The sequence below is a fragment of the Pogonomyrmex barbatus genome, unplaced genomic scaffold (assembly GCF_055798465.1).
Source record: "Pogonomyrmex barbatus isolate J1 unplaced genomic scaffold, ASM5579846v1 scaffold14, whole genome shotgun sequence".
In the NCBI taxonomy this organism is placed as follows: Eukaryota; Metazoa; Arthropoda; class Insecta; order Hymenoptera; family Formicidae; genus Pogonomyrmex; species Pogonomyrmex barbatus.
Genome location: NW_028297110.1, coordinates 5192550 through 5205214, shown reverse-complemented (window position 1 = coordinate 5205214; position 12665 = coordinate 5192550). Strand labels below are relative to the sequence as shown.

Here is a 12665-nt window from a genome sequence, read left to right as displayed (position 1 = left end):
AATAAATTCACGTAAATCTAATCTTTCTTATCGTATATAATATATCGATTAATATATATTTTTTAACGTATACTACAATAGTAAATAATTATAGTAGAATATAGCAATATGTTTTTTTATTAGATGAAGTCAGTGTAAGGTCAATTTATTCAAGGAGCTCTCAAGAGAGCTGTTTTCATTGACGCCGCCATTATTTCTGATAGCAAAGTTGTAAGTTGAAATAAAACATTTAAAAAAGTAAGAATTTCATTTTATTCATTTTCTAAATTAATTTCTCTTATTATATTTTAATAATTTTATTTTAAAACTATCTTTGACTTGTTTTTAATATAATATAAAAATAAATTCAAGAAATTTCTCTTTAAATATTTATTTTTTTAAAAGATTATACGAAGATAATTTAAACCAATTGTAGGAAGACATTAGTTGACGTCATATAATAAACTTCACTTGGTAATCACTATATAATCGTCAATAAAAATTTTATTTTTGTTTTGCAATGGTCACTGGTTCATTTGCTGATCAATGTTATTAACATAGACTCGCTTTAGTGATATCTCGCTCCAACGACCAGTCCAGCGACTAATACGTGGTATCAAAGCTACATCAATCTATCCAACCAAGTATCGTCACAAATCGAGAAAGTTCGAGAGAACTGATATGGCCATTGTGCTGGTATCGTTGATTGTCAGAGTGTTTGTTGCACTCTACTTATATCTGACTCGAAATTACAAGCACTGGCAGAAACATGGAATTCCGACTATTGATGAAGCCTTACCAGGATTCGGTCACATGTTACCAGTGATAAGATGAAGACATACTTCGGTGATTTCTGTCGCAAGATCTACGACGACGCCAAAGGCTACAGTATGGTTGGCATTTACGATTTCACGGTGCCGGTGTTGATGATTCGCGAAACGGAGTATGATAAAGACGGTGCTGCAGACCAATTTCTCGAATTTTTCTGAAAATGCTGATTTCCTCGATCCCAAGTTAGATCCGCTCGTTGCGCATAATCCCTTCGTCCTCATCGGTGAAAAGTGGCTGGCCAGCAGAAAGCGCCTAACCTACGCATTCTCCAGCATGCGATTGAAGATCCTGCTCGAGAGTGTCAAGAAAGTGTGTGGGATGTTCGAAGATTATATCGACGGAAAGATGATCAACGGGAAAGCGGAATTTGAGATAAAATCCCTATGCGCCAGGTACACCGCACAGGTGGTGGCGGGCGCCGATTTCGGCGTGGACGGATTGCTTCGACGATTCGAAAAAGGAAATATCCTTCCGAAAAAAGAGCCTAGCCATTTTTGAGCCAAGCACTCGATCATGTTCTCTCTCCTATTTTTCATCCCGTCGTTGAATAAAATTTTTCAAATGAGTTTTGTTCCCAAGCACGTCGATCATTTCTTCAGGACGTTGGTCGCGGATCTCATGGAGCAAAGGAGAAAAGACAGAATTCCGAGGAACGATTTTCTCCAATTGATGGCCGAGCTCGAACTAGCGGAAGGATACAAGTTCGACATTGAGACGCTCACGGGACAGTCATTGTTCTTCATCATCAACGGTTACGAGACCTCCAGCACCGTTATGAGCTTCATTTGCTTCCATCTAGCTCGTTATCCGAAAGTACAGGAGAAATTACGTGAGGAAGTGTTATCCATGCTCAATAAGTACGACGGTGCCATCACTTATGAGAGTTTGAAGGAAATGACGTATATGGATCAGGTTCTCAACGAGTCCTTGAGGAAGGTGCCCGCGGGAACTGTCATAAAGAAGCGATGCACGGAAGAGTTCGAGCTACGGGGATCCGATGGACTCGTCTACCGCATAAAACCTGGAATGGAAGTTCTTATACCAATTCAAGGCCTACACGAGGATCCTCAATATTGAGAGAATCCTGAAGTGTATGATCCCGAAAGATTCAACCTGGAGAGGAAAAAGAACATCGAGAGATTTGTCTATTTTCCTTTTGGTGAAGGCCCGCGAATCTGCGTGGGGATGAGAATGGCTCAGTTGCAGATAAAGGCGGGTCTGACAATAATTCTGAGAAAATACAGCATGGAAGTATCACCGAAGACGCGACTACCATTACAGTTGATTCCTGGGGCTATTTTGCCAACAGTAAAAAGCGGTTTATGGATCAATTTCCGCAAACTCTAAGTACGAATATTCTTGTTTAAACTTTTTTCGAGTTTTCAGCAGTAAATAATATCTTTATGTGTGATAAAAGATTTGAAATATCTTATGTGTGATAAAAATAATTAATTTTTACATAAAAATAAAGTTTTCCTTGAATTAATTTTAATTAGATCTTTATATAAAAATATAATATTATAACTCTTTAAAGTGTTTAATAATTCTTTAAGTCTCGAAAGTAAATGCTTTTTGTACAATATATGAAAATGATAAATTTGTTATATGTTGTTTATAAAAAAATAAAAGCACAAAAATTTTACTATTTTCTATTACTGTATTTTTATGTAAAAATTAAAAAATATTTTGTTTTAAGTATTTTAAATATCTTAAAAATAATTAAAAATGATATATACATTTGTTATAAAATAGCATGTGCGATACGCAATGGCACAATAGATACGTGAACGCAGCGAGAATGAATAATTAATTTCTGGCAAATAAACATATTACTCATTCTTAATGCTTCAACATTATTTGATGTCAAATTCCTTCTTTTCTAATGCCGATAACGTTATTCAAGCCAGTCAGCCTTATGAGAATATGTTGATTTGTTCAAATCAATCTGCAGAAACAACATTTCGCAGACGACGTTCAAAACATACAATTGCAATCGTTTAAAAGTTACATTTGTGAATACGAAATAAATAATGATAATATTAACATAAATGACAATATAAATGCTGACAATAATATCTGTGACCATGACGATGTCTATGATAGTGATTGTAATAATGACAGCGATCACAATGGTGATGACAATGATATTACTTATAATGATGATAATCCAATTTACCTTTAAGCCTTAGCTTAGCTTCATGAATTATTGAATATAATATTTCTCGCGATCATGTAAATAAATTGTTAAAATTATTGCAACATTATTGCAAACAGATCTTAGGGATCGACGCTGTCAACGTGTTAATAAGTTATCGGATTACATCCTATTTCTTTGTAATAGCTGTTTAACACTATTATTCCTGTATTATGTTTAACCCTGTTTCTCATTATCGAGATTTCGGACGTCTTTATTTTGTCCAAAAGTTGTGTTTGTTTAACACTGTTAAACTTTTGTCAATTGTACTGTATGATACTTTGTTCGTGTTGCAGATTATTGTCATCACACCGGATCATCGCACTTACAAAAATTCTCAATCGTTTTTCATTTCTTGAAAACCTCTGGATTTCATCTGGATCATTGAAAGCATTAAACATCTCTCCTTTCATTTTCCGTAACATATTTGGATGAATATTTCTATTCATAAATTCTATTGTGACATTATTTTAAATATATATATTTTATAAAAACACTTCATAAATCATACAATTCCAAAGCTAGAGAAAGCTAGAGAAAGATCAGTAAAATTTTTTAATTAAAATCGCAATAAAAAATAGAAATTAAAATTTTTAATAATATCAAGACATTTCAATAACAGAAAAAAAAATTTCTTATTATCATAGTATATATTTATTTTATCATCATAATATTATTCCATCATAATAACATCATATTTTATTTGACAGATTTGTTTTAAAAATCACAAATGATTTCTAAATCTACATTAAAAATTGCATTACTTCCTAATTCATACATTTCCAATTCCATATTCAAATTTCGATGATATATTATCTCGCCGTTATCATTATTGTTAAAAATTCAGAAAAGTTGAAACATGTTGAATTTGGTCAGTTGAAGTTAGCCTTAGTTTGTCTCACAATCATGTTACTGTAATCGTTACTTTCACACATTTCTATCGTTATTCATATCATCTTTTGTTTAGCCTTGTTTGTTTGTTCGATCCTTATTATTATTTTTATTAATATTTGCTATTTAAATTTTATTACAAAAACATTACATTTCAGATTGTTTTATTATTGTTGACAGCAGGGCGATCAATCAAATCAATTTCAATTGAGCAAATAATAATTTACGCTTATATTTTCTTTCTGGATATGAAATTTATTTGTACAACTTGCTCGATGTTGTAAATACGATTCTCGTAAGATAAATAGTATGTTTTCAAAATAAATGTAAACTTAAACTTTGAAAATTTAAATTTCGTATGTAAAATAATTCAAACTTATGTTCCTTAAAAATAATATATAAAATATATTTTAAATTATAGATTACTAAAAAAAAACAAACAACAATTTGATATACTTAATTTGTACATAAAAATATTCAATTTGTATTTATCAATTCTGTTCACAAGATGATCCAATTACAATTAATTTTCTAAAAGTCAAATTCTATAACAAATATTAAATCGTCAGAAACACTTTGGCGCACGATATAATCGTTATTGTTATGCAATAACTCTTGTTATATCCTTGATTATTGTTATGCACAATTGCATTGTCGTTAAATTATTATTGTTACTTCTGACAATTCGCACCGAGAGAAATTGCCTGCTATTAATGCCCGTGTTCTCAGTTTTTGTTCTTAAAGAATTTATCGTAGAAACTATTTTGTTACTGTTAAATTGGCACCAAAAGCAAGCATAATTCGTTCTCTCTTTTCCTCTTTTTCTTCTGTTTTCTTTCTTTTCATCGAATTAAGATTAACGAATGTAGACTTTATTCGGCGAAAAACAAATCGATCGCTTGATAAAAATGATAAACCTTTAAAGTGACATATGATACACGATGCATTCATTAAAGTTTTATATCTCTCCAGCAAAAGAATTACGTTCCGGATTATTAAGTTAACTTTAACTTGCAAACTATCTAACAATTATTAACATTAAAGTACAGTCTGACATATGTACGTAATTTAAGGTAAATAAACTTTGTGTGTATACATGAAATGTGCATTTTATTATTTCTGAACAGATATTATTTATCTTTCTTTTATAAATTTGAAACCAGAAAATTATGTTTAAACATATCTTTATTAATAATTATAATTAATACAAATATCTAATTTAATTATATTTTAGAATTTATTTTGTAATAAAATCAGATTTATATCCAGGACAATAATTTTCTTTTACGAAAGAATCGATTAAGAAATATAATATATACATAGATCATAAAATATTAGGAATCTAAATTACATATCCTTTGTATAAATTATTACATTGTGTATATTGTATATAATGCAGATTGCATTCATCATTACAGATTTCAACAAAAAATTTTTCCACGAAAATTTTTATTAAATATGCAGTACCATTTCTATGCTGTCACTTTAATATCGTTATATTACCAAATCATAAACGATTAATAACTTGCATCGCGAAATTGTGCGCAATAAATGTCAACATGACAATAGCTTCAAAACATTAGTTTTTTATATATTAATATTTTATGTAGATAAAAAAAAGATAAGAAGTACATTATGAAAATTTCTGTCAGTATAACTGCATTCAATGTAAAATACAATGTAAAATAATATTTATATATAACCGAATGTACACAATAAATTTTATATACAATCAGAATTAAGTCTGATTTACAAAGTCCGATTGAAAAATAATAAATAAATTTATATTTTTTATATAATTTCAATTACATATAGTCACAAAAAATGATTCAAAAGATATTATTAAACTATTAATTCTATAAAAATTAACATTACAAGAATACGTGTGATTATAAAAAAAAAGTCGAAGTAAAGAAAGAGAGCTTAAAAAAAAATTAGAACTTAAAAAAATTCTCGTGATTACAACGGTCGAATAATGCCCCAAATACCATCTTCCACAATGTTTAATAAAACCGAATTATATTTTAATGGTAACTGCGTCTTCGGAGAAAGCTCTAAACTATATTTTCTCAGGAATGTAGCTAAACACGCTTTCATCTGCAGTAGAGCCATTCTCATTCCCACGCAGATACGCGGTCCCTCACCGAATGGAAGAAAGGCGAATCTCTCAATACTGTTCTTTCTGTCCGGACCGAATCTGTCGGGATCGAACTCTTCGGGATTTTCCCAGTATCGAGGATCTTTCGCCAGCGCTTGGGTGGATATCAGAACTGGCGTTCCACGTTCCACGCGACAAACGACTCCATCAGATCCTTTTAGCTCGATGTCTTCCGTACATATCTTCCTCAAAAATCCCAGTGCAGGTGTGATTCTTTGTGATTCGCTTATCACTTGATCCATATACGTCATCTCCCTCAAGGCTTCATAGGTAATAACGCCATCATACTTGTTAAGCACAGATATCACTTCCTCGCGCAATTTTTCTTGCACTTTAGGATTGGTAGCTAAATTGTAGCCAATAAAGCTCAAAGTAGTGTTGGACGTTTCATTGCCATCGACAAAGAACGACATTGCGTGAGATGCGAGGACGGTCGAATCAAACTTATCATCTTCCGTCTTTTCCAGATCGACCATTAACTGAAGGAAGTCATTTCTGCGTGTTGTTTCCCTTCTCCTTTGTTCCATTATGTCTACGACCAGTGTTCTAAAGAAATGATCGATCTTCTTCGGTATTAATCTCATCCTCAACATTTTACTCAACGACGGTATAAACAACACAAAAGTGTAGATAAAATTGTTCAAGGTGGACCCCTCGAGAAATGACTTGCCCATTGTGTAGAAAGATTCTTTTTCTTTCTCGTCGTCGAAGGACATTCCGTCTACGCCGAATCCAGCGCCGGCTACCACTTGCGAGGTGAATCTGGCGAACAACTCCTTTAACTCTAACTCCGCTCTTCCGGTTTTACCCAGTTTCTTATCCACATAGTTCTCTAATTTCTCACACACCTGTTTGACACTTTCCAGCAGGATTTTCAGCCGCATGCTGGAGAACGCGTAGGTCAGACGTTTCCTCCCGATCGTCCATTTTTCACCGTAGTTGAAGAAAGGATTGTTCGCCAGGAGCGGATCCAAATCGGGATTGATCTTGAGGCCATTCTCATGGAAATTCGTAAAATTCGTCTGCAGCACAGTCTTCACTAACTCCGGCTCAAGAACGAACAAGGATGGTGTCATGAAGTTATAAAAGCCCACCATACTGTGATTCCGATTGCCGTTATAAATCTTATTACTAAATTCTGAAAAATTTATCTTCATACGTACGACGTCCCACATGTGACCCAAGCCAGGCACAGCGCCACTCGCGCATGGTACGCCACGTTTCTGCCAATATTTGAAGTTTCTCGTCAGATAGAAATAAAGAATCACTAGAGCTACAAGGCTCAAGAGTATGATCATTACGTCCATTTCTATTTCTTGAGGAGAACGTACTGTTAATCTGCAGCACTATTGTCGAACTGCTAGAATTGCAAACTTCACTGCTCTCAAAAGTAAGGCAGCTGTTAGCAGTGACCAATGAGGAACATGACGAGTATCACGCCAATGAACATAATAAAACCGGATGGTGCTGAAGCGTAGATAAACGATTGATATTATTACGTAATATTATTACGTAATATTCACGTGATAATAGCATGCAGCATAATAGCATGTTTATGTAATGTTGTACTGCACATCAATTTTGAAATGTCAATAATTATTTTAAGATTTAAAAATAATTTCCATTGAACATAATTAATTATTTATTTTGGCTGACATTGAAATTATTACTTCTTATTGACATTGACATTGACATTTCTTATGTATCACCTTATATTACAAGCTAAAAAAACGGGAGAATGAAAACTGCAAATGCTGACTATTATTCAATATGATGGCGACCTACATATTATGTTACTTTAAACTGTGTACATTCAGTTAAACTCGCGCAATGTTTGTTTATTATATAATAAATTCACGTAAATCTAATCTTTCTTATCGTATATAATATATCCATTAATATGTATTTTTTAACGTGTACTCCAATAGTAAATAATTATAGTAGAATGTAGCAATCTGTTTTTTTTATTAGATGAAGTCAATGATGAAGTCAATCTATTCAATAAGAAGCTCTCAAAAGATGTTTTCGTTGACGCTGTGATTATTTCTGATAGCAAAGTTGCAAGTTGTAATAAAATATTTAAATAAATAAAAACTTTATTTTATTCATTTTCTAATTTTATTTCTTGTATATATATTTTAATAATTTTATTTTAAACTATCTTTAATTTGTTTTTAATATAATATAAAAATAAATTCCAGAAATTTCTCTTTAAATATTTATTTTTTTAAAAGATTATACGAAGATAATTTTAATCCAATTGTAGGAAGACATTAGTTGACGTCATATAATAAACTTCACTTGGTAACCACTATATAATCGTCAATAAAAATTTTATTTTTGTTTTGCAATGGTCATTGGTTCATTTGCTGATCAATGTTATTAACATAGACTCGCTTTAGTGATATCTCGCTCCAATGACCAGTCCAGCGACTAATACGTGGTATCAAAACTACAATCTATCCAATCAAGTATCGTCACAGATCGAGAAAGTCCGAGAGAACTGATATGGCCATCATGCTGGTATCGTTGATTGTCGGAGTGTTTGTTGCACTCTACTTATATCTGACTCGAAATTACAAGCACTGGCAGAAACATGGAATTCCGACTATTGATGAAGCCTTACTAGGATTCGGTCACATGTTACCAGTGATAATCATGAAGACATACTTCAGTGATTTCTGTCGCAAGATCTACGACGACGCCAAAGGCTACAGTATGGTTGGCATTTACGATTTCACGGTGCCGGTGTTGATGATTCGCGAAACGGAGTTGATAAAGACGGTGCTGCAGACCAATTTCTCGAATTTTTCTGAAAACGCTGTTTTCCTCGATCCCAAATTAGATCCGCTCGTTGCGCATAATCCCCAAGGATGGTGTCATGAAGTTATAAAATTCCACCATGCTGTGATTCCGATTGTCATCATAAATCTTATTACTAAATTCTGAAAAATTTATCTTCATACGTACGACGTCCCACATGTGACCCAAGCCAGGCACAGCGCCACTCGCGCAGGGTACGCCACGTTTCTGCCAATATTTGAAATTTTCTCGTCAGATAGAAATAAAGAATCACAAGAATTACGAGGCTCAAGAGTACGACTGTTACGTCCATTTCTATTCTTGAAGGAAACCGTACTGTTAGTCTACAGCACTATTGTTAAACTAGAATTGCTAGAATTGCTAGAATTGCAAACTCCACAACTCCACACTCTCAAAAGTAAAGCAGATGATAGCAGTGACCAATGACGAGCATGACGAGCATGACGCTAATTAACATAATAATACGGGATGGTACTGAAGATAAACGCATAGATAAACGTTTGCTATTATTACGTAATATCCACGCGAAGCATGCAGTTTATGTAATGTTGTATTGCACATCAATTTTGAAATGTCATTAATCATTTTAAGGTTTAAAAATAATTTTGATTGAATAATTATTTATTTTGGCCGACATTGAAATTATTACTTCTTATTGACATTGACATTGGCATTTCTTATGTATCACCCTATATTACAAACTAAAACGAGCGAATGAAAACTGCAATTGCTGGCTATGATTCAATAAGAAGGCGACCTATATATTATGTTACTTTAACTGTGTATATTCATTTAAACTCGGGCAATGTTTGTTATTATATAATAAATTCACGTAAATCTAATCTTTCGTATCGTATAATATGTCAAATAATAATGCTAATCTTTTAACGTGTACTACAACAGTAAACAATTGTAGTAGAATGTAGCAATATGTTTTTTTATTAGATGAAGTCAGTGGTCAATTTATTCAAGGAGCACTCAAGAGATGTTTTCGTTAACTCCGCGATTATTTCTGATAGCAAAGTTGCATGTTGAAATAAAACATTTAAAAAAGTAAGAATTTCATTTTATTCATTTTCTAAATTAATTTCTCTTATTATATTTTAATAATTTTATTTTAAAACTATCTTTAATTTGTTTTTAATATAATATAAAAATAAATTCGAAAAATTCTCTCTGAATATTTATTTTTTTAATAAAGGTTATAGAAGATAATTTTAATCCAATCTTCATTTTAATCCAATTGTGGGACGTTGGTTGATGTCATATCATAATAAACTTTTTGGTAACCACCTTGATAATCGTCAATGAATTTTATTACTGTTTTGCAGTTTCATTAGTTCATTTGTTAATCAATGTTATGCAAATAGACTCGCTTCAGTGATTTCTCCCCAACAACCAGTCGCAACTGATACATGATGAAGGCTATATCAATCTATCTGACCAAGTATCGTCACACATCGAGAAAATCCGAAAGAACCGACATGACCATCATGTTGGTATCGTTGATTGTCGGAGTGTTTGTTGCACTCTACCTATATCTGACTCGAAATTACAAGCACTGGCAGAAACATGGAATTCCGACTATTGATGGAGTCTTACCAGGATTCGGTCACATGTTACCAGTGATAAGCATGAAGACATACTTCGGTGATTTCTTTCGCAAGATCTACGACGACGCCAAAGGCCATAGTATGGTTGGCATCTACGATTTCACGATGCCAGCGTTAATGATTCGCGACCCACAGTTGATAAAGACGGTGCTGCAGACCAATTTCTCGAATTTTTCTGAAAACGTCGGTTTCTTCGATCCCAAGTTAGATCTGCTCGTTGCGCATAATCCCTTGGTCCTCACCGGTGAAAAGTGGCTGGCCAGCAGAAAGCGCCTGACCTATGGATTCTCCAGCATGCGATTGAAGATCCTGCTCGAGAGTGTCAAGAAAGTGTGTGGGATGTTCGAAGATTATATCGACGGAAAGATGATCAACGGGAAAGCGGAATTTGAGATAAAATCCCTATGCGCCAGGTACATCGCACAGGTGGCAGCGGGCGCCGGTTTCGGCGTGGACGGATATTGTTTCGACGATTCGAAAAAGGAAATATCCTTCCGAAAAAAGAGTCGAGCCATTTTTGAGCTAAGCACGAGACATTTGATCATGTTCTCCCTCATATTTCTTATCCCGTCGTTGAATAAAATCTTTCAAATGGGCTTTGTTCCCAAGCACGTCGATCATTTCTTCAGGACGTTGGTCGCGGATCTCATGGAGCAAAGGAGAAAAGACAGAATTCCGAGGAAGGATTTTCTCCAATTGATGGCCGAGCTCGAACTAGCGAAAGGCGACAAGTTCGACATTGAGATGCTCACGGGACAGTCATTGTCCTTCATCATCAACGGTTACGAGACCTCCAGCACCGTTATGAGCTTCATTTGCTTCCATCTAGCTAGTTATCCGAAAGTACAGGAGAAATTACGTGAAGAAGTGTTGTCCATGCTCAATAAGTACGACGGTGTCATCACTTATGAGGGTTTGAAGGAAATGACGTATATGGATCAGGTTCTCAACGAGTCCTTGAGGAAGGTGCCCGCGGGAACTATCATGAAGAAGCGATGCACGGAAGAGTTCGAGCTACGGGGATCCGATGGACTCGTCTACCGCATAAAACCTGGAATGGAAGTTCTTTTACCGATTCAAGGCCTACACGAGGATCCTCATTATTGGGAGAATCCTGAAGTGTATGATCCTGAAAGATTTAATCCGGAGAGAAAAAAGAACATCGAGAGATTTATCTATTTTCCTTTTGGCGAAGGCCCGCGAATCTGCGTGGGGATGAGGATGGCTCAGTTGCAGATAAAGGCGGGTCTGACAATAATTCTGAGAAAATACAGCATGGAAGTATCACCGAAGACGCGATTACCAATACAGTTGATTCCTGGGGCTATTTTGCCAACAGTAAAAGGCGGTTTATGGATCAATTTCCGCGAGCTCTAAGTACGAATATTCTTGTTTAACTTTTTTCGAGTTTTCAGCAGTAAGTAATATCTTTATGTGTGATAAAAGATTTGAAATATCTTATGTGTGATAAAACTAACTAATTTTTACATAAAAATAAATAAAATTTTCCCTGAATTAATTTTAATTAGATCTTTATATAAAAATGTAATATTATAATACTCTTTAAAGTGTTTAATAATTCTTTAAGTCTCGGAAGTAAATGTTTTTTGTACAATACATGAAAATGATAAATTTGTTATATATTGTTATAAAAAAATAAAAGCACAAAAATTTTACTTTTCTTAAATTTTCTATTACTGTATTTTTATGTAAAAATTAAAAAATATTTTGTTTAAGTATTTATTTTGTTTAGTTAATTTATTTTGTTAAGTATTTTAAATATCTTAAAAATAATTAAAAATATTATATAACTTACACATTTATACATTTGTTATAAAATAGCATGTGCTATACGCAATGGCGCAATAGATACCGTGAACGCAGCGAGAATTAATAATTCTGGCAAATAAACATATTATTCACTCTTAATGCTTCAACATTATTTGATGTCAAATTCCTCCTTTTCTGATAACGTTATTCAAGCCAGTCAGCCTTATGAGAATATGTTGATTTGTTCAAATCAATCTTCAGAAACAACATTTCGCAGACGACGTTCAAAACATACAATTGCAATCGTTTAAACGTTACATTTGTGAATACGAAATAAATAATGATAATATTAACATAAATGACAATATAAAGGCTGACAATAATATCTGTGACCATGACGATGTCT

General features: G+C 33.4%; 3 protein-coding genes and 1 pseudogene across 3 annotated transcripts; 3 read left to right on the top strand and 1 right to left on the bottom strand.

The window, feature by feature from the left end:
* The first annotated feature begins 502 nt into the window (after positions 1-502).
* Positions 503-2653, top strand: LOC105430808 (cytochrome P450 6j1-like; annotated as a pseudogene).
* Positions 2654-3635: 982 nt separating this feature from the next.
* On the bottom strand, positions 3636-7501 carry LOC105430810 (putative cytochrome P450 6a13). The gene has a single exon (XM_011644528.2). The coding sequence runs from the start codon at positions 7358-7360 to the stop codon at positions 5855-5857; it is 1506 nt and encodes a 501-aa protein (XP_011642830.2). The 5' UTR covers positions 7361-7501; the 3' UTR covers positions 3636-5854.
* A 992-nt stretch (positions 7502-8493) lies between these two features.
* LOC148937399 (cytochrome P450 6j1-like) lies at positions 8494-9713 on the top strand. The gene has a single exon (XM_089073211.1). It carries the CDS (start codon positions 8562-8564, stop codon positions 9000-9002), a length of 441 nt encoding a protein of 146 aa, XP_088929337.1. The 5' UTR covers positions 8494-8561; the 3' UTR covers positions 9003-9713.
* A 622-nt stretch (positions 9714-10335) lies between these two features.
* LOC148937398 (putative cytochrome P450 6a14) lies at positions 10336-12418 on the top strand. The gene has a single exon (XM_089073206.1). It carries the CDS (start codon positions 10361-10363, stop codon positions 11864-11866), a length of 1506 nt encoding a protein of 501 aa, XP_088929332.1. The 5' UTR covers positions 10336-10360; the 3' UTR covers positions 11867-12418.
* The last annotated feature ends 247 nt before the right edge of the window (positions 12419-12665 follow it).

What these genes read in the sequence shown, in the direction of transcription:
- LOC105430810 (XM_011644528.2), bottom strand. Translation starts at nt 7,360, where the DNA reads ATGGACGTAATGATCATACTCTTGAGCCTTGTAGCTCTAGTGATTCTT.
- LOC148937399 (XM_089073211.1), top strand. Translation starts at nt 8,562, where the DNA reads ATGGCCATCATGCTGGTATCGTTGATTGTCGGAGTGTTTGTTGCACTC.
- LOC148937398 (XM_089073206.1), top strand. Translation starts at nt 10,361, where the DNA reads ATGACCATCATGTTGGTATCGTTGATTGTCGGAGTGTTTGTTGCACTC.